The 23,530-nt window shown below is 29.9% G+C and overlaps 1 protein-coding gene across 2 annotated transcripts in view; it reads right to left on the bottom strand.

Annotated features, from left to right (window-relative positions):
- Positions 1 to 23,530, bottom strand: part of LOC106677591 (TOG array regulator of axonemal microtubules protein 1) — a 124,746-nt gene that overhangs the window by 4,086 nt on the left and 97,130 nt on the right. For both annotated transcript variants that reach the window (XM_014415616.2, XM_067045965.1), the window contains 7 exons: positions 11,493 to 11,761; positions 9,604 to 9,749; positions 9,380 to 9,510; positions 3,922 to 4,044; positions 3,556 to 3,748; positions 3,332 to 3,480; positions 3,028 to 3,186 (listed from right to left, as the gene is read on the bottom strand). In XM_014415616.2, coding sequence (XP_014271102.1) covers positions 3,028 to 3,186; positions 3,332 to 3,480; positions 3,556 to 3,748; positions 3,922 to 4,044; positions 9,380 to 9,510; positions 9,604 to 9,749; positions 11,493 to 11,761 — 1,170 coding nt within the window. The remainder of the gene's footprint in view (positions 1 to 3,027; positions 3,187 to 3,331; positions 3,481 to 3,555; positions 3,749 to 3,921; positions 4,045 to 9,379; positions 9,511 to 9,603; positions 9,750 to 11,492; positions 11,762 to 23,530) is intronic.

The following is a 23,530-nucleotide window of genomic DNA, read 5'->3' on the forward strand; positions in this document are numbered from 1 at the left end:
AATAATTTTTACCGTAGATGAAATTTAGTAAAGAAAACTTACTACTTATGCATCATATTTAAAAAAGTCAAATTCGCTTAAAAATAATTTTGCTATCTTGGGTTTTCTTGCATTTTATAGTGCCTTTGTACTCTCTTTGCAATGTCAAAAAGTTAATTTGTTATGAAAGTAACTAATTATGTAAAATGATGAATCAACATTAGATATTAACTGCTAGCTTAAATCTGCAATTATAATTCAAACACAATTCTCTCAGAAATTTGTAGTTGTTATTAAATATTAGATATTAAGATTTGCGAAATAATGACATAGAATTATAAACTAGGTATGTTTGATAATCCTAGTAAAACTAATATGTTTTAAATTCATATTTCTTTTTATATTAATAGCATTTGAAAAAAATCATTGGAGGCTGCTTGAATTCAGAAGGAGGTTAATAACAGCTGAACAGAACTAACGTCAAACTTAAACTACAAATCTATTTCGATCATAAAAGTATGAACAAATTAGTGTGTTTTGATCGTGTGACAAACTATATTAATTGATATATTCTGTTACTTATTTGCAATTAGTTGGGTTGAAATTTACTCAACTATCAAAAGAGAATAGATAATTAAACATGGAGCTAATTTTATCACTTTCTTTTCAAAAGCGTGAACAAAATACATTTTAAAAAATATATACATATTTTTTTTTAAATTTTATTATTCCTGCTTTAGTTGTATTCATCTCACTGATTGGTTGTTCTGCTTTATCCACAATTTAAGAGGAACCATACAAAATTATCAGTATCAAAATAAAGGCAATTATCCTCCATTCATTCTGGATCTATGATGTATATAATATATATTTGAATTAATTTTTTTTCCTTTTCTACATATATTCTAATTTTTAGAGGGGTTTATCAAATCAATAAAAGAAATGATCATGTTCTATTGATCATTTTTGTACAGATAGTAAATAAAATTGTAAAAAAAACAAAAACAAAAAAACTTCAAAAGATTTTTTACTATGATGTAAAGCTTCTTTATTGAAAGTAAAAAAAAGTCTTTAAGATGATACACTCATACATGAAGTTGTTCATATTTATTTTAAGTAGGACATTCGATTCCACGAGCAATGCCTTCACCAATACATTTATATCTAAAACAAAGTATATTATTAAAACGTTACTGGCTATTTTGCAAATGTATTTAAAGTGAATCTATTAATTAGTTATCATATCAATAGGCTGTCAGGTACAAAGTATAAAACATGGGGCTATATGTTTAGATCATAAACAACTACTGCATGAAATTCTATCACGTTCTTTAAAGAAAATATAATAGTTCTATTTCTTTATTTCATTTTTATATTATTGTTGCTTGGTAAGTAGTGATATTTCTACAAATAGAATCATCCATGGTTCATTTGCCTTGTTGGAGTTCTTACAAAATTCAACCACATTTAAACTTTAGAGGTATCAGATTCTTCTTGGTACTAGTAGTCTGTTTATATTATCCAACAATCTAGCTAATTTTCCAGGAACATACAAATTGATCATAATCTTCCATAAACAGTTTCCAAACATCAACATCATAGAGTGCTTTGAAATTCAAAAATTATCTAGTAAGTATTTTGAATATCTATTTAATGATAAAGATCTGTGATAATGTATCCCCCATTTTTATCTCACTAGTTTGTATTCATTGATATTTTCATTTCATCATGAATCTACCTGGTTTTGAAGGATATAATTCATTACGCTACAGAATGGAACCTTTGTGATAATTAACTACATTTATAAACTGGAAATCATTTTCCAATGCAAAAAAGATCAGTGGATTTCTTCTTTCTAATAGTTATTTAAAAATTTTGCTCTAAACTTTTTTTTCTTATTATACTCTAACATTAATGGAGGAAATAAATAATTAAACACCTTATAGATTTGCATTTATGAGTTTTTATTCTATCAATATTTCAGATCATATGCCCATTTTCAGGTTGCTTATATCTGCATTGACTAAAAACGTACATGAGCACAACTTAAAAATAGGCATAAGACCTAAAATGTTGCTTATGGAAGAAAAACTATTAATGTAAATCTAAAAGGCTTTAAATAATTTATTCCCTGAACTAATAATATAGAGTAGATCAGTGGATATTTTCTGAAGTAATTCTAGTAAATGTTCCTAGTATGCTTCTTCTCTATCATTGAACTGATTAAAGTAATTTATAATAGTAAGAAAAGGATAAGATACTGACACCACCAATTGCTGTCGCCATACATCGACCCAATGACATCCATAAAATACTCAGGATCAGTTTTGACAAAATCCTCCTACCTAAGTTTCGGTCTAACCCCCTTTACTAGCCCTACACCTTATATACCCATATTATTCACTGCAATGCTATAACCTGAATTGAATTTACGGGTGCAGTTTCAGCACTTTGGTGTTGTGTAGCCTTTTAAATTCTTTGGTTTACCCATCTGAGTATTTTATGCATTATTTTATTTCCAAAAATCTCTGCTGTTCCTCTCCTAGTGAAAGAAGCCAGGATTTTTATCCATATAGAACAGTGGGAATGATAATAGTTTTGTAAATTCTAACTTTTAAGTTTCTGGATAGAACACACAAGCTAAGTAGTTTCAAAATTGAAAAATAGAAACCATTTATCATATTTAACCTTGCCTTCATTATCACTTTTTTTATTTCTAGTAACCGTAAACCCTAAATACTTAAACCTCTCAACATGTTCAAATGTATGCGGCATGCATCACCTTTCTAAGAACACATTCTAATGCTAAATTAAATAAGAGAGTTGAAAGAGAATCATCTTGTCATAAACCCGAACGAACCTCAAACATTTTGGAATAATAATAACTGATCCAATTTATATCAGATTTTTCGGTCATGCATATCTATACTAAATTTACTTACTTTTTTTTTTATACTCTGTTTAGTAAAATATACAGATTTTGGTGTTCAATAGAATTTTAAGCCGATTGAAATAATTTACTTAAGAAAAATATTTTGAGGCAATCACCTTGTATCCAAACTTCCTTCAGTAAGTAATTTAGCAGTTGTAATAACCAACATGTCCTTTGTTTCACGTGGAAGAGATAAAGTTCGCTCAGCTCCTAGTTTCTTTGCTAACCTCAGTAATAGGCGAGCAGTGGAACAACGGACCAATGCATTCTGATGCCTGTAACAGAACGCATTATGAGTGTACAACCAGAAAATATTAATAACTATTGGGTTGTAAAAAAAAGTTCTGATTGATAAAATAACTTCATTAGTTATTTATAGAAAGAACTTTATCAGTTATTATCACTTATAATAACACTAACTTAGCTCCTTTGTTGATTAGGACTCCCACACTTCGCACAGGATTAGTATGATCTACCATCGATTCCAAGGCAGCTAAAGCATCCCCTCTCAGGAACTTGTTGGTATCTGCCGTCCTGCTTAAAAGTGTTCCTGCTAAATCTTCTAATTCCTGTAAATAACAACTGGGATGAGTAATAAGTTGTAGCAAGGTATGATGATGTTTTGAGATTTTGAAATGACTTACAGCATCTAAAAAACGCCCGACTTTATCAAATAGTTCTTTAGCAACTTGACAAGACCCTCTTGAAACCTGGGACCTGAGGTTGCGTATGTTATTCACCAAGCTTTGGATGACTGAATGTGAAGATGCAGTAACCAGTTTAGAGTGATGACGAATCAACCTCACAAGTCCCTGTAGGCCCAGCATCACCACTTCCCTAAACAAAAACGTCTTATTAATAATATCAAATATATCCTTATTGAAATAAATTTAACACATCTATTCTTTACTTTAAATTAAAAAGATTCTATTTGTATTAGCCTACTTTCAGCAACTTCAAATTGCATCTCAATCTTATTAAAAAACAATCAAGATTAAAAGATATCATACCATTCAGGATTTTCCATCTGAAGTAGTGTTTTGAGAAGACCATCTTTAGGGTTATCAAATGAAGGTAATGAAGATGGGAATAACGGAGGTCTTCCTCCTGTCTTTGAACCATTTCTGCAATTTCTAAACACAGAATTATAAATATATTCAATTAATATTTGAGTAAAAATCATTACTTTAATTTGAACATTTGAAAAGAAATGAAAAATCGATCTTCACTCTGGGACACTTGGTCCCCTAAGAATAACAATTTGGAACAATTTCAACAGCATTTGTCTGGTTATATTAACTGAGTTTAAACAAAATTAAATAAAAATATAATAATAATTATATACATAAAATATGAAAAAAAGATACTTATTCATTTAAGCTTATATTAATATTTATTATTTACAAGTTTGCATGATGATCAAGAAGATGGATATGGCTAAGGAATTCCAAAATGAGGTAGCTCGAACAGTAAAGGATTTTTGAAAGGAAACGGTCCTATGGAAAGGGATATTTAAATTGGTTTGTTGGGATCTTGTATTTAACAGCTGAATAGATAAATGTAGGTTGAGGAGATCAATAGCATAGGAAGTTTTTTGTTATTAGGATTGAAATATAAACACATTCATTTTTGTGGAAATCCTACAAATTGAAAACTTGACCTCCCATCATGGTTAGAATAGGTTGGTTACTTCTAGATATAGAACCTCTGTACAACCCCTGTACTGAGTACTGATGAAAGGTGACTCCTAGATTTTTTATCGTGTTTCTAAATTTGATAAGTATGTTGTTGGGGTATAATAATGCATAGTAAGGAAGGCCCAATGAGAATGGCCTTGGTTTTTGCTAGATTCAAGCTCAACTTATTTTCTGAAGCCTAGTAGTGTATGCTGTAAATGTGTTCCTGGAGCTTATAGGATGCCTCAACCTATATATATAAAACAGGGTTGGTGAGAGAGAGAAACCCTGAGGAACACCGTGAGAATGAAGTAGTGATAATGAGGAGACTTTACTAGCAATAACAACAGTTTGGGAGCAGAGAGAAGAAGAAGTAAAAACCAGTTCAAAGAGCTATTAGACAATAAAAAATTGTGTAGTTTTCAAAGCAGGAATATGTGATCTAAGGAGTCAAGAGCTTTTGTAAAATCAAAAAGGACAAAGATTGTGATTTTCTGTTGGTCTATAGAGGAATAAATGACTTAGGAAATTTTTAGAAGAGCTGATTGTGTGGAATAGCCAGAACGGAAACCTGATTGGAATGGATTAAGGACAGTACTTTACTCAAGGAATGAGATGAGTTGGGAATGAAATAATCTTTTAGAGGCTTTGACAGGTTTGATAGAATTGAATCGGTCTCAGCCTATGTTGAACCTATTTGGATAATCAGAGTTGTTTTACTTAGTATTCATTTTAATAATGCAATGAACAGATAACTTAAGGTAATTAACAAAAGAAAAACTTTTCAATAGAATTGGAAAAATAAACGCCATCTTAAATAATGCCATATCTAATTTCTTCCATTTCACTGAGTCTATGCAAAAATGCCGACAAGAGTGAACCATTCTGTCACTACTAGGCCATATACACTTTTTAAAGTTCTTTAGTATCCATGTTTAGGTTTTAAGTAGGAAATATACATAATTGTAATAACTATAAATGATTAAAAATTTCTTTTTTAAAACGATAGTAGAGGTGTAGTAAATTTAATATGAGTAATGATATTGTTGAACACATATTTAAATTGAAGATATTGATTATTATGGATTTAAAGACAGTAGAGTGTTGATTAGCTGGATGTTAATCAACAGGGTCATCAATTATCTGGACTAACCTTGATTTTTTTTTGCAAATTGTAGAATTTTGAAACATTTTCTTGAGTTGAAAAATATATTAGAATTTGAAAAGCTCATATGACTTTATTCATGTATACATTTTACTGAACAAACTTGTTGTAGATTCTCAACTAATTAAGGCTAATTCTAATTGTTTAATAGTTATCAACTAAAGAATTTGTGGTGTTGACAAAGCTATATGGATGCCAATAATGTGATATTGATGATGCTAAAGATAGGCTTTCATTGGCTGCAAAAGACCAAGTGTTTAAAATTTTAAGAGAAGAAATATTGAGCTTAACAGCAGAGGAAATAAAAGACAAATAAGAAACCATAAAGCCAAGTGAAAATCATGAAATTACAGCACCTTCAATGAGTGTGTGTTGTGGAATTTAGGGAGGGTTTTATAAAGAAAGACAAAGAGAGTTTATTTTTTCACCCATAGACGCCATGACAGACTGCTCCAGACCAAAGGGAAGCCAAGCTACCCCACGCTAGAACAGTGTCACCATCTACTATTTTATTTTACAAACCAAATAATGAAATCTATTTTCTACAACAGTTCAAGTGTTTAGCACTTGCAACATCAAAGAATTTAAAACAAACAACAAAAAATACACAGACTGTCAAAAATACCACTGTTTCACAATTTGAGAGGTGAGGCAGCTCAAAAAAAAGACCAGGAATGTTAAAACCACTAAAAATCTTTAGTTATGTATTTTTTAAAAAAAATAAAATTTTACATTCTTATTTTTACACTTTTATGAATAATTGCACACAAATTTCAACATTACAATGGCTTAAAATTTAAATGAAAATATATTATTTATATCCTATATTATTATTCTTTGTTCCAATTTTACTGTATGTATAATTTCATCAATTACCCAGACTAAGACGGGCAATGATTGGCCCAGATAATCGATGCTCAACTATAACTATTCACTTATCATATTATTTTTATACTGTCTTACTTTTTACTTCCTAAGGTCTTTGTCTTCCACCTGTTAGTTGGATTTACTTTGGCCAATGGTTTACAAATTTTCACGGATATTTTTTCATGTTTTTTACGTTCCTGTTCATGTTTACGTTTATGCTCCTGTTCACCATGCTTATTCATAGGTGAAATATCAGTACCAATTGCATTCAAGTTATTGATACACTGTGAGGGTTGTCTTATAAATCTATAAGGATATTTAAGTGGATTATATGTGTATCGGTTTTTAAATAGATTTCTTTTGTCATAAGGATTTATTTGGACCACTTTAGCACTTAAGTAATTATGAGTCTGGATCTCATTATTTTGATCTATTACTAAATTATCGTGTCCTCTCATTTCATTATTTACAGGTCTTGAAAAATTTTCTTTTTCCAGAATATTTTGCTCTATCAACTGTGAGGGACGTATACTCCTTTTTTTTAATTCCCATTTTTTTCTATCATCGTTCATTTTTCTTTGATATTAATTTAAGTTGCATTCTCAGTTAAGTATATTTAGGAGGATTGACTTTGTAGCATTTGAGTTTTTAATTAGGTATTGCTTTTAATATAGAAAAAACATAGCAAGATCTGAAATAGTATAAAAATAAATGAAGGACACAATACAAGTGAGAAAGCATAATCAATATAATGCATATAAGTTAGAAGAACAAATAATAAATAATATCTATACAGTAGTATAAAGATTTTTTTTTTTTTTTTTCTGAACCCTCTAAAACAGAAATAAAATGTGAGTTAGTAGTGCATTACTGTGTAGAAAGAAAAAGTAATTCGTGTTGTGTCTTACCTTTTACTACCTTTGGTATTTAAATAAAGATGTTTACTTATTTAATACTATATATAGTATAGAAATATTTTTATCTCCATGAGAATGGTAGTAGACATTAAAGTGTATGTGAAATATACATAATCTAAGTGATATTTATTTATTACACGAACACCATAGATATTTCTTAAAATTGAGATTTTAGATAAGAGTATTTGTTATTTAGAAGAAGACAGATATCAATGCTGGATTGGACGTAAGGAGACAATAAAAGAAGTATTAAAGGAAGTTCTGGCAAGGTGAACAATGGCAAACTGCCTCTGATGTAAAGAATATGGTATATAAATTAGTTATTAAAAAGAGACATACCAGAAGGTTGATCGAGAAATACAGGGAAAGAGGGAATGGGAAACAAAAGCCAATCCATTAGATAGAGGTCCTTTTTGTTATATATAGATTACCAAAGTGAAAACTCAAAACACAAAGGTAATTTTTGTTTATGTTTATTTGCATGCTCTATTTGTTATATTGAGGTTTGTTTTTTGTTGAATGCTATGCATAGTTCAAAAAGGTATGAAACAATTCATTATATCAAAGAATTTTTTATATTGAGGTTCACTATATCTGTAATATCCAAATTTTAAATATTATCTTAGATGACAGAGTGTTGAAGAATATTTATTAGAGTATAGTAAATAATCTTTGAGATGTGAACTGAGAAAAAATAAATAAATAGAAACTTAAGGAAATATGTTTTTTGATATGCCCTATAAATATAAAACATATTTTATAGTTTTGATATAAACTCTGATTAAAAAAAAAAAAAGGTGTTGCAGAAAAGTTATTCTTAATTAAAAAAATAATTATGAACAATCATCATTGGAGTTTATTGACTGGTGGGCATTAAAACAATATTTCATTATAATAGCTTCATGAATCATATACACATATGGAAAAAAAAATCAATAATTACAGAATTAATATTTTGTATTATCATTAAACTAAGTAGCTAGAAAATATTAATAAACTAGTCTACCTTTTTGGACATAAAAGAAATCCATCTCTGAGTTGGGAAAACCTTAATAATCTTACTAGCTTCCTTATTAATTGATTTTGTATGTAAAATTTTATGAAAACATAAAATATCCAGTGATAATAAAATGGTAAGTTGTGTGCATTATTACCATCATATTCAATTGTTATAATTATTTTAGAGACACATGATCATTTAATTTTGTATTTATTTATAAATCAATAATATTGTAAATTTGTTTATTAATTTAGTCTTTTAATGATTTTTCTGAAGTTGGGTTACATGATAATGATAATATTGTTGGGAAAGTTGATTGAAACTATAGTTTTCTGATTTCTACCGCCTTCAAGGATTTTTACACCCCTACATTTTTTTTTTTTATTATCAAATTTATTTTTGAAGTATATAAATTTATTGACTAGTGTATTCTTTTATTTTACACACTTCCAATAACATTTTTTATATGTTCAAAAGGTTTATTTAAAAAAATATTTTTATTTAGATTGCTTTGGATTATTCCATGCAGTCTGAATGATTTATAGAAAAAATGGTGATCTACAATAACAGTCAAGAGTCCTTATTCAGTAATTCAAGTTAAAAACCCACAAATCTTTCATGTATCTGCTGATTGCATACATAGATTAAGTGGCACACATAATGACAATGCCCAAAAAAATTTGGCTAATAATTCCTGAAATTAGCTCATTAAAATAAAAAAGTTCTTCTGCTTTTATATATCAATAAATATATCTTGGAATTGGATAAAAACCATACTAGCTTAAACCAGTAAGTTTTTTATATACTTTATAATAAAATCTAAATAAAAGAACAAAATCTTACTCTATAGATCTTGGAATTCTCCTTTTCGGTTTCTCTTCTAAGATACTTTCAATAGTGTTGCCACTAGTTTCAGTTGTCTTACTACATATAGAGCCTACTTCGCTGTTTGGTGTCCCCAGGGATTTCGAGTCCTGTTTGAAATTTTGTTGAGTTAAAAAAAGAACACAGGATTACACGTACGTTTATCAGTAAAACAGAGAACTTTATAATAACGATAATCTCACCTCATATTGAATTTCGACCGGGTTCTCATTTTCATCGATTTGAAGAGGAAGAGGGGATGTAACAGAAGACAGTCTTTCCTTTGAATCTCGGATATTATCTGTTTCATCGTCGACAGGAACTTGATTGTCGAATTCCTCAGTGGTTTCTAGAGAAAGTAATTCTTAGTAAAATATTTCATTTTGCCTGAACTTTTAAATTAATGCGTTACTTACAAAACTTAAATAAATAAAAAACTATAAATGTTAAAATCATTTTTAGTTTTTTTAAATAAAATTGAATTTCTTTTGATTTTATCATTTTTAATTCAATTTTCTGTAATACATGAAAGGAGGTTCAGTCTTACACTTAGGCAACCAAAATCTTTCTTTTGGTATATTATTTTTAACAATTTTAAATTATTGGGATTTTAATAAGTCAATAAAATCTAAGAATTATAATTTGGTTCTAAAAAATATAGAAATATTTTTAAAAATATAAAAAAAGGAAAAAAAGAAATTGAAATTGAAGGGTGAGCTGCAAAAAGGAGATAACTCAATCCAAAGGGAGTTCTTTCTGTTTTTTGCAGTAATTTGTAGCTTGAAACATTAGTTTTCACGTAATTCAAGAGATGGAACTGGCTGTCTATTTAGTTATTAAAATTATTACTTCTAATGTTCTTTATAAAGCAATATATATATACTCACTCCTTCATTTAAAGTTTTTTTTTTTAAAATAAATTAATTGTTTTAATGGAAGTTTTTTTTTTTTTGCTGAAATTGTTTTCTTAGAAGTGGATGGGAGATCAGTGGAAGAAACTTCTAGGAAAAAAAAAAGGAAATAAAGGACAAGAGTCAGAAACATTTATGTTAAAAAAATTGATTAATAAGTCAATAAAATAAGATGTTAAAGCATGATTATACATATCCAAAAAAATGGATGACCAATTGAAAAAAGATTAGACCCATAGATAAAAAGTATATGCAATGGCTCAAATGGAACAGACTCACCAGCATGTTAACACTCCTGGTAGAGGAACACCAAAGCTCTTAGAGTCATCAAGCAAGATTAAGTTATATTGTTTATTAACTTATTACTGTGCATTGATCTATGTATATTATGGGAAACTGTAAATATTAATAAATGTAATATTTGATCAATATAGTTATAAAACAGAAATATTCCATATCATCATAAATAAATAGTAATATTAGATGTCTTTTGACATCGATATCCGACATGGATATATTAGGTGAGTCTCCTTCAAAGATAATTACTCTTGATGATCATAATATCTGTGGTAAGGGGTCCAGGCTTTGCCTTTCATCACTACCGCTAGCAGTGCAGTCCCTACACACTCGGTGTAGTGAAGAAAGGTCAAAGCTAATTATGAGGAGAATCAGCACTCAGTACTTTTTAGAGGAAGAAAAGAAAGATGAGAGGATTTTGTAATGAAGTAATGATTCCAAATAATACTTGAGATGAATACTATAGATCTGTTCCATAATAACATGCAAGCTGTGATGTGGGCAATGGTTTTTATTTTTCTTGCTGTTATATTACTCTTCCAAGTTTATTTAAAGTAAAATATAATATACAAAATATGTAGTCAATATTATGTTATTTTTTCTGCAATTTATATTTTTGGCAAAAAACACAGTCATAATATACATTAAAAACTGAGGAAACTGATAAAAACAGATTTTTCACAAAATTGAGAGTTCTGAGTTATACGTTTATTACAGTTTTTTAGAAAACTTGAAAAATGAGAGTTACTTCCTTTTTGTAGCAAAACTTTCAACTGTTAGTAAATCTTTAAAAGTTTGAGTTAGTTCCTTGTACATATAAAAAAGATACTTTATTTATACTCAATTACTTTATAAATTCAATGAAAATATTTGATTTGAGATACCTTTCTTATCTATGAGAGGTTGGCTGTCGATACTGGCTAAACTTGAAGTGGCAGAACTTGGCGAGCTTACATTACCACAAGCCTGTTCAGCAAGTGACTGGTTATTCTCTTCATCTTCCTTCTTTGCTAAAGATGGAGTTGAGCGTGCTAGCTCTTCCACTTCAATTTGAGGGCTGGCTTCATTATTACTTATCAAACTACTCTCTGATCTTGATACGACAGAATTTCGGACAAGTCCATTCTCTAATCGAGGACTGCTACTATGATTCCTAATAATTAGAGAAAATACCAAATCAGAAAAGATGCTAAAGAGGATTCATTATTAAATTAATTAGTATTTGGACACATTATTGTACAGAGTATATTAATGTTATTAAATTCATATGAATAATTGGTTGTTTTTTTGAAGTTATACTTATTCTTTCACCAATGTTTGCCTAATTTTTTACTATTAAACTATTGCCTAGATCCACTGATGGTATTAAAATGATGAAGATTGAAAACAGTTCATTATCTGAAGTACCTAATGTACACTATAAGTTTATTACTTTCAATAAAAGTTCTGTGTACTCGAACATTACTAAATATAAAACCTTTCATTACATTTCAAAGTCTAAATTACTGGGTAGAAGGTTTTAATTAAAGACTATTTTTTTTTTTTTTAGATTTTCTTTTGTATTACTATTTTGTTCTTAGTTCAGTTGTTTAAAACACGACAAGTACCATTCAAAGATAAGCGCGGCAACCTCACATTTTGTATAACTTTGACACCCTATAACTCTTTTTCTATTAACATTAACAATTTGATTATTATGTATTATTTTTAGAAATCTTAGGGGAGCTAACACAACTCCCAAAAAACAAAAAAAAAATTTCATACAGATAGGGATAGAAAATTAAAAGTTCTTCCAATTTTGGTAGTTTTCCTAAGAGTTCTAGAGTTCTCAATAATTTTAAGAAACTTTTCTGATATTTAAGACTGTAAAAATACTAATTAAAAATAGGCGCGACTTTTGTGCAACTTTGACACCCTATAAACTCTTTTAACTATAACTCTTTTGCTACGAACTTTAGTATTTTGATTACTCGAGATAATTTTTAGAATTCTTAGGGGGGCAACCAGATCTGTGAAAAAAAATAATAAAAAAATAAGAGAGAGGGGGACTAACTTGACAGAAGTCTCAAAATCACTCTTGCATTAAATTCGCGAAGAGTCAAAAATTGAAGATAAACTTGTTCTCAACATTTAGTAAAAATTGAGATACCGCGTTTCTCCCTTATAATTACAAATTTCATACATTATATTTTTTCGAGAAAAAATGGTATATTGTAAACATATCTCGTTTTAAATTGAATGATTGTAAAATTAATATTGTGTTTTTATACAAATAAATTATCTTTTCAGCTATTCATTTATTTTTATTTTTTTTTGTAAATCCAAAAAAATTGAAATGTTAGTTACTCAATTTTTTTTCTCTCTATCCAAAAGAACTAGTTACTCGAAAAAAAAACAAGAAAAAAACGCCCGGTTATTTTTCAGTAACCGCTATCCCTAATTACATAGCTGAGAAAACGGTGGGTAGCGGACAGGCGCTATTAAGGGATCCAATAGAGACTGAGCAGAAGGCAATTAGTGACTACCTATTTATATAGGCACTATAGCCTTGAACTATAAACTTTCAGCCAATAATCCTTTCATTTTTAATAAACGTTTTGAGCAACTACAAGACAGCGCTACAATTTAATAACATTAGCCACAGAGGGTCTTACCATCATACCATTTTAGATCGGATATAGGTCAAAATTTGATTTTCAGGTATAATGTTGGCAATTATTTGTGCTACAAGTGTTAACCCCACCAATGAATTTCATAATTAATAAGTATTTCATAATCGAAGTTATTTTAAGAAACCAAACATTTGAGTTTTTATTACAAGACGACCTAATACAAGAGGCCGGATCATCTAACTTAATTTTTTATCACTTTAATGAAACCTATATACTAATATAACTAGTCAAAATTGGCGAGTCTACCAAGTATAGGTTGGGGGAATAAAATGACATAAAATGGCGGCTGTTTCAAAACCTTAAAAAAATTAATTTTTCTTTCTGAGCTCCATATCTTTAAAATTATCAACAAAACTAGAAAATAATTTAAAGAAGAATAAATTTTCTAAAATATGAGCCCTACCTAATATAGGCATTTACGTTCAATAGTTATTAAGAAATAGCTTTTTAAAAAAACAATATTTGCTGAAAAATGAGTCTTTAGAGAATTTATTGTGGGAAATAATAATATCAGGAACCATGAGACGTATAGATGTCTATTATCACTCAAATTAAAGCTAGTTTATTGTGCTATAAAATAGTTTATTACGATTATCTTCGTAGGAGTAGTATTTTTCATGATATTTGTCAAAATAAATGAACAAGATGATGATTAAAGACCTTAATGTTCCCTATTAAACCGATTTAGCCCGAATCAGATATCACTCCTTCCATGATAAACTCCTTAACCACTCAAACACACCTACCTATTTTCTAACCTTGCATCCTCTGCCATTCCTGACAATCCTCCGAGGCGCCTGAAAAGAAGATGGCCACAAGACCTGCTAATGTAAAATGTCATTCATCCATCAGACTAACTTAATAACCAGCCTTTAATTATTATAATTATCTATTTAACTTGCCTTATTTTTAAAATTAGAACAGTCAGTTATCTGCTTTTCCCCACCCTTTCCAAAATCGTAACGATTATTAAACAAATTATAATTGCCACAAATTTAATTATAATTGGTGCGGATCAGTACACCATACCAAAGCTATGACTAAAACAACTAGGCCTTACCAAAGCCAACAACCAACGGGGGTTGATGACCAGGCTGTTAAACGCCCTTTCAAAACTAACAAACAAACAAATGTCATTAGAGTGCTACCAATGGGTCATTTCTCTACACGCCTATAACATTCCATTTTAACTAAGATCAAATTTACTTAATGTATTATATAATACAAAGTTGTAAATTTCAATATAGATATTAAAAAAAAAAAGTTGATGATTTCTAGTTGTTCGGACAAAACTTTTGATATTGAAAAACTATATGGCAGAAATCATTGGACGTAAAGATGTCAGCTAGTAATCAAATTAAAGATAGTTTATAATGTTTGTCTTCGTAGGGAAAGTAGTTTTTAAGATATTTGTATATGAATATGAATTTTCCATGAATTACTGATTTTTCAGTACTCAATTTTTAAAAAAATGTATCTCGGGAACTAATGAACGTAAACATCTTTATTAGGGCTCATATTTTAGTAAATTTACTTTACTTTAAATGAGGTTCTATTAGGTTTTCTAGAGTTACAGATAGTTTCAACGATTTAGAGATCCGTTTGATAATTGATTTTTATTTTAGTTTTGAAACAGCAACCATTTTTTATTCCTCACAACTGTACTCGGCAGACTGATCAATTTTGATTAGTAATACATATTTTACTTAAAATTAATCAAAATTTGGGAAAAATACTGGACTTTTTTCTCCTCTTGGGCTCTTGTACAGACCGTTTCGGCCCAAATCTGTAGTATAACTCGCCCTTACAACACAATTCAATTTTTGATTATACACTGTTCCCTACTAGGAATAAAGGAACGAAAATAAAACTACAAAACAACTAAAAAACTCGTTTTATTTTCGATGGAAGGAAATAAAACTACACTCATATTCGTGAAAAAACAGAATAACTGCCCACAATTCTTGTTAATACTTTTAATTGTTTTTGGTTCATCTCCACGGTGATATCTATGTTTACCACAAACATTAATTTACTAAAACTTTGAATTAGTGCTGAAGAGACTGAACTGGGTCTAAAGAAAATTTATAATATTTTGTAAATAACAAGATACTTTTGGACAATAGTAGAATATCCTTGTTACTGTAACCATTACCCTTTTATCTAAAGAAGGATACATCACTATTTGTGTCTGTCTTTCACCGAATGGTATATGAATATTCCACCTTGTATGATAGAAATGCAAAGGAAAAAAAAAAGATCAGTGTACTTAATAAGTTAACATGTGTTAAGGACCAGTCAGAGGTTAAACTTATTTATTATTATTATCATTATTATTAATTAATTATATACATAAATAGTTGACCGTATGATTTAAAATATGAAGAAGATGGCCAAAAAGATCAAAAATATTTTTCAATATTTATTAATTAGCTCGTTTTGCTCCACTTTGTAGTAGGGATGGGATATCGAAAGAAAAATATCGATATTGATATCGATATCGATATCGGATAGCAATATCGATATCGGATAGCAATATCGATATCGATATTATATCGGAACTAAAATATCGATATCGATATTATATCGGAACTAAAATATCGATATCGATATTATATCGGAACTAAAATATCGATATTTTAAAATATCGAAATATCGATATCGAAAATTTAACGAATTGAAGTAATGATAATTATAAAATGATAACATAGCAAGACATGTTTTATGTCATACCTAATCAAAATACATAAGAAACTCTTAATAACTATGAAACAAAGCAAAACCACGACAACCATAACAAATATAAACTAAAATATAATTGTTTTATTGAAGAAAATTTAAAAATAGAATATCGATATTTTATTTTGATAAGTACATATTTGTACTTATTATTATTACTTTGTACATTTTGTACACATTCAAAATATCGAAAAACTGTTTTTAAACTTTTTATATGATTGTTAATATCGAAATAATATTTCATTACAAAATGTTAATGTAATGAAATATTATTTCGATGAAAAAATATCGAAATATCGTTCCTAATCTTCGATAACTATATTAATAATAATGTAAAATATCGAAAGGAACATGAAATTTTCAAAATATAAAATGTTTTATTTTTTTTTTTATAAAATATTGATATTTCTATTGAACAAAATATCGAAACATGGTTTCTAATCTACGACGCCGATATTAATAACAATGTGGAATATCGAAAGGAATATGAATTTATTTATAAAGTATTTTTATGTTATTTTTAATCCTCAATATCGATAATAATAACAATGTAGAGTATCGAAATGAACATGAATTTATCAATTCAAAATATCAGAAAACTATTTTTAAACTTTTTATAAGATTTTCTTAATATTTTTTAATGAAATATCGAAATATCGTTTCTAATGTTAGATATCAATATTAATAACAATGTAAAATATTGAAAGGAACATGAAATTATAAAATTAAAATATCGATATACGTTTTTTTAGCTTTTTATAAAATTTTCTTAATCTTATTATACCAAATATCGACAATTCTATAAAAAATATATCGAAATATCGAATATTGTATCAATTAGAATATTTTTGGTAATTATCGATATCGATATAAATGACATTATCAAAGATCAAATGGATGTTAAAGTATTGAAACAATATATCGATACTTTGATAATACAATATCGAAATACTTTTACTAACGTTAGAAATAAATAATTATAAAAATGTCAAATATCGAAATGAATATGATGAATAATCAATATTAAATATCGAAATAATATTTATTATTAAGCTTGAATATTTTCTTTAACAAAATATCGATATTTGGATTAAATAACATCGGAATATCTTTGCCATATTATGTGTTGGTACGAATATTTCCTCCTCAATATATGATTATAGATATATTATATTGGAGTGTATATTATCAATATTTCTTTTATCTATATGTGCGACTTTTTTTTCTTTTTTTTTTTTTAGAAACCGATATATTCCGATATTATCGGTTACTCGATATCGATATCAAAATATCGGATATCGGAGACAAAATATCGATATTTCGATAATATTGGTATCGATATCCCATCCCTACTTTGTAGGGCTTCATCAGGGTTGTTCAAGATGATAGCTAAGCAGACTTTGGCCTCAACCCTCACCATCTTCTTCATATATTATTATTTAAGGTTAAACTTATTTACTTTTGCGATATCTATCTAAATCAATAATAATTAAATAATCTCGATTAAGGGGATGAGGCCAAGTATTGTTATATAGTATGAGTAATCCGGATCGTAAATTTCCAAAATTTCAAAAAATCAGAATCATTCGCATAAAAAAAATAAATTAGTTAAAACAGTTGCTCTGAGTGTTACTTGAAATGATAATAATATGAAAGTTTCTAATTCAAATTTTATTTATTCAGTGTTACAATTCTGTTTAATTTTATGAAAAGTTAACAACCAACTAGCCAAGAATCTGGTTCTATTATGTTAAGTATAAATTCATAGATATTGGTGCAGTGCTGGTTGCTATCTATCTACAACAATTAAGATGAAGGCTAAATTTCTAGAATTGTTTTTTCAAAAGGGATTTATGTCTTGAGAACGAAGGCAATCCTGCCTTGTGAGAATGATGAGTACTGAACACCATGATAATAATAGAGGATAAGCAAACCCGAAGGTTCGATGCCGATACCACACATCTCTTCAGTGATGTCACTCCATACCCAAATCTACCAAACAAGACAACGCAATCTACCAATCTATGTTTCGGTCTACCACTCGGAAGTTTATCCGTCGGTTCAGAGTTCATTAAAAGTTTAGGGGTCCGCTCGTTCCTATGTCCTACAACCTTACATACCCATCTTATTAGCCGCAATGCTATAATTATATTTACCGGGTGCAGTGCCATCAAAATTCAGCGCTGTGCAGCCTTCTAAATTCTGTTCTCACCTTTTTTTCGTTCCAACTGTCTTGCGTACACTATGTATAATATTTTACGTTACACTTGACACCATACATCAACATAATCGTACATGAGAAAGAGAATCATCACATGTGATTAAGAGAAAACAAAAGCCGATAGCATTGATTTAAGTTTCAATCCTAAGTGGGTTCGATTACCTCTTAGGGCGTGTTAATATTTATAGGAAGGCGGTCCCGTGAAATATCGCCTGACACTGCCACTCCGATTAAGACAGGCCAGCAACCTTAAACTAGCTACACTATTTATCATAAACTAAAACTACAGTGACACCATCCTCCAGAGATGTACGTTGCATGGGCGTCCCCTGGAGGGGCAGAGGTGGCAGCTGCCTCCCAAGAAATAATTTTTTTTTCAAGCAAATAATTTTAATAACAAATAAAGCAATGCTATTAATACATATAATTTTCTTAAAATGTTCGCCTTTTCTGTGCTGAAACGTCACAACCTGAACGACCATGCTTGCTCCCTCCTGGTTTTGATCCTGGGTACACTCTCGAGTGATTTTTCTACTACTTCTAACCTTAAAAGAAATTACAGAGAATCTTTGTCTTTAAACTAATATTGGCCATATAAGAAATGAGAACAAGCCACAAGATTCTTACATGTAAAAGTAAATACTTTTGAGCATTTACGCATTGCCAACAGTTTTAAGAGTAGCTATGACGTTGGTTGTTTTAATCGAGAGTTATAGTTGAAATTTGTAGGTTTAATAGTAATAAATGATAAATGTAGTTTGAACGTTGAGAACGATACCAATTAAAAAATGAGCTGAAGGTAAGATTCAAGCGATTTTTGAAAAATACACGAAATATTTAACAATATAACAGAAACATGAGAGAAATAAACCCGAATACAATAAGAAGACTAACCTAAGATATATGCTGGACTGCGAGAGAACGGGCAGAGGTTGGACCTGCTGAACTGGAGATGGAGACACTGCCGCCTTGCGAGGCCGGCAGCAGCACAACATCGGAACTGACCGTTCGATAGCCACTGCTTTCTTAGGGCGCTTGTCTTAAGGGAACCTTAACGCTGACCTTAAGTATACTCCACCGTCCCCCCATTACAGGTAGACAAATAGTTGGTTAGTAATCTAAACTCCATACCAATAGAGGGTAATTCTAAAAGTTGCGTCTTCTATTTTTTACATTGCAATTGCCTATAATATTCCCATCATTTTAAATATTGAACATTGGCCTGGTTTTCTACATTATCGGCACTTCGATCATTACATTTTTTGAGATGCCGTGAGATCATTTGCCATACACTTCCCCGCCATGACCTTGAGAACCGTTGGATCCCACTCTCTCCTCGTCAGAACTAAATCGCCTTTCGACCAAGTGCCCACACAGAATGACTCTGGACAAAGGTTAGGAAGGTATACCGCTATAAAGTATGCAAAAATTCAAACCAATACAGTCTGGCGTTAAGTCATGGCAATCTTTGGGATCGAAAGGTAGTTTTGTTAATGGAATTTAATCCTGCTGAGACCACAATTAGCGTAGAATATAACTCCATTTACTTCCTATCGTCCGATCTTGGCATCGAGTTAGAACATTAGTTTGAAAGGCTTTTCAGCACCAACTAGGTGGAGAAAGATGAGGTCCAATGCTTTCTCAAGGACATGGCGGAGAACTGGTATTAAATAGGCATGCAATGGCTGACCATAAGTATAGAAACTTATTAATAATAAAATATAAAGTGTATGGTTTTTTACTTACCTACTTTTATGTAAGTTTCTTTTTCACTATGTTTTTATAGGATACGTAATTACTCATATTTCAAGTTTAATCAAAATTGGATTAACGGTTTGATCGATTAAGGCCCGAACACAAATTTGACTACAGAAAGAAGAAATACACGAAACCAAATTCGCTGTTCGATGTCTAAAACGTAAAATGCGAGTGAACATTTTTAAATTCCTATATTAATACAACGCTTCCCTATTTCCGGTGAAAGTAACGAAGAAAAAAAATATTTTGACTATAAAATTTGTATATGCTACCGAATCGTCAACATTTCTTGGCGTTGTGAAACCAAGGTGTTAGGTTAATTTCTCCTTAAAAAAAAAAAAAAAAACCACTATGCCCTGACACAACCTTACATGAAAAAAATCTTTTCTAAAACTAAAATAACTATGAATAAATAAATCACGTCCTACTATCCTCATAAGCCATTACGGTGGGAGTCGGAGGGGCAGGGAAGGAATAGAGCACCGGGTCTGTTTTGGATATTTTCTCCCCCCTGGCTTCTGGATTATTTAATGGCCTTCTTATTTCAACCTTTTATTTTTTATCTATTTTATATTAATAAAGTATTCCTTCCAACGTTTCGGACTCTCCGTCCATCTTCAGGTCTTGATTGTAAAAATAGTTATCAGACGTTGTTTACTATAGTTTTATATATTTTTTTTAACATTTAAGGCTTATTGATTATTGTAGAAACGCCATGTGATTATTAACCAGACAGGAATGTCCAACTTTTTTTGTTCTCTTAGAGGTGTCCCGTGAGCATTTATCTCATGGTAGACGATTTGCACTATATTTTTATATAATTAGATATGATGATGACAAAAATATTTACGATTACTTTCAATGTAATTTGAAATTGAAATTGTAAATTGTGGCTCTTCCATCAGAGGCTGAAGAATCCAAATTATGAAAAGATCCAAGATCTTCTTGCCTCAGTTCATGATTTAAAATAAAAAACACAGGAGGTGTCCAGGTGAGCGAAATGCACAAATGAGAAAAAAAGACTTTAGGAGTGTGCTGGTGAGAGAAATGCTCAATCTTAATGTAGTAAACTGTATATAAAACATTAATTTTATTTTTTAATAAGAAATATAGGTATCTGGTAACACTGGGAGAAGGTTACACAGATGATTTAATTGAAATGTGATTTTTATGTGTGTGTATTGAAGTTTAATTAAATTAGTGCATTATTTAATTGATTCAATTCAGTGGGTATTATTTAAAAGAAATCCTACACTTACCATTGCGAGGAGGTCAGAGCAATACTTAATTGAGTATAGGTGGGTGGTAAGAGAGGGAGTAACATGAAGAAGCGGTAATAACATCAAAGTGCTAATGAAAGGTAGAGAAAAGTATAAACCAAAGAGATGAAATAATAGCAAAATATAGATCTTAATATAGTGTTTTTAATAATTAGTAAAGTGAAGTGTTTATTGTTTTGTTTACTATCATTTGTCATTGAACACTAAAATAGCTTAACCTCTCCGTATTTTTCGTTTACGCTGTCTTAATTTTTTTAACAATTATTAGTATTATTAACACACTATAATCTGTACGAACCACATTATGATGAAACAGCCTTTAGTGACCTCTTTATCTCTCGATCGAGTGCTGAGAGCGGAAGTCGGTGGCTAAGGGTTCTAAATAGGTCATGTTATTGTGGGGTGCGTGAGCGAACAAAACATGACAACCAGGAACCGGTTCCATTTTTGGCGTGTGGCGAATCAGAACCAGCTATTATAGAGTTTGACTAGTACCCAGTTTGTAATTACTAAAAAAAAAAAACTATGTTTATATGTATACAAATATTTTTGAGCTTCTCGAGAGTCAGCCAATAAGAAAACGACCATAGCGAGACAATGCTTCCTCAAGACTTGTCCGCATTGTCATACCCTACAGTGAAAAAAAAAATTTGAAAGAATTTTTTTATGTAATTATTTAAAACTAAAATGTATAATATAGAACTTTAACTTTGTTAAATTATGTTTAATTTGTTAAAAGATTAACAAATAGAAACATATGTACATTTTTTTTACAACTGATTGTTTAATTAGTGTTTTTAAAATTTGTTTTTTTGTAAACTGATCTACTGCTGTGACTATTGTGTGTTTGGTTTCATTCTATATTCCCATCTAATGATAAATTGTTTAATTTGTTTAACGGATTGAACGTGGGTAGCGGGACACTAAAGAGGAGAGGTATGAGAGAATGAAATTGTTAGATAGAATAAACAAAATAATTGTATTTAGTGTATTTGTAAACAAAAGTATTTGTTGTAAAAGGAAACCAAGAAAAAAATTCATTATATCATGTAAATATATGTATTGTATATATAGGCCCGGTTATGAATTGATTGGTATTGTTGTTGTTAATGGTTTAGTGTTAAAACAGAAATAAACCGACCAACTAATTGTTAGAAAGAATGGTTACAGTATAGGGGAAAAAAACTTACCTTACCAACCTCTATTTTACCCTGTTCAGTTGTAAAACTTTTACGAGTTAGTTCATCAAAACTACCTACCAACTAATAACCATCAGGTTATTACAGTTCTGTAGAACACTCAGTTATAAAAAAAAAATTGTATTTCTATTTATTTATCTAAATTTATATAATGTACATTTTTCTCTTTACATAATGAAAATTCTAATCGGTTTTTAATACAAACTGTTATTCCTATTTTCTGCAGGGTATGGAGTGATATTTAAGGAACAATAATATGTATATTGACACATTGTTTGGAATTTTTCGGTAGGGTTTCTTTCTGCAGAATGTGGTTCAATTTTCAAAACATTGTTGTTAAATATTGATTAAACAAACAGCCATGATTATTCTTGGGAATTTACAAAGAGCCTTTTAATTTGTGCCTTTGTTTAGATTAAGCATATCGACTTGTCTGCTGAAGGCTTGAAGACTAGCGTGGGTTGTCATCTCTGGCCTTGCGCATCCACGAATGCCTGTCCACGCGAACTAAACTCATTATCGATTCAAAAATATTTTAATCAATCATTTGTAAAAAACAACTAAAGCGCCTTGCACCGTTCCATTTAGGTATAATGACAAACAGATTCTATGACAAGAAAAGTGCCAATCCTCACTCCAATGACTGTTATTTCGGTACTCATGTTACAAGTGGACTTATGTTCCCGTCGACTTAACCTGTAACAACCCATATGGTTTACTCAATTAGTATTACTTATTTAACTACAATTATTATTAAGAGACCCATACAAGAGCAGAATGAAACAATTTGATGTGAACATGAACAATTTCATTTTTCTAACGGGCAAATGGCAATTGTTGAGGGCTAGTATTTTCTGCGTCCCGTCCAATGTTAGATTACTAGACTCATTGTTGCGCAACATTGGCCATCTTGGATTTGAATCAGAACACGCTCTTGTTTTTGGCTTCATTCTTTGAATAATTTGATATTCTAAGGGTTAAGTTGAACCCACTCTGTTTCATAATTTTTTGACGTGACAACGTCTTATAAATTAGATTGCAGGGAGTCATGTA

The sequence above is a fragment of the Halyomorpha halys genome, unplaced genomic scaffold (assembly GCF_000696795.3).
Source record: "Halyomorpha halys isolate HHAL.00 unplaced genomic scaffold, Hhal_1.1 Scaffold104.1, whole genome shotgun sequence".
NCBI classification, from domain to species: Eukaryota; Metazoa; Arthropoda; class Insecta; order Hemiptera; family Pentatomidae; genus Halyomorpha; species Halyomorpha halys.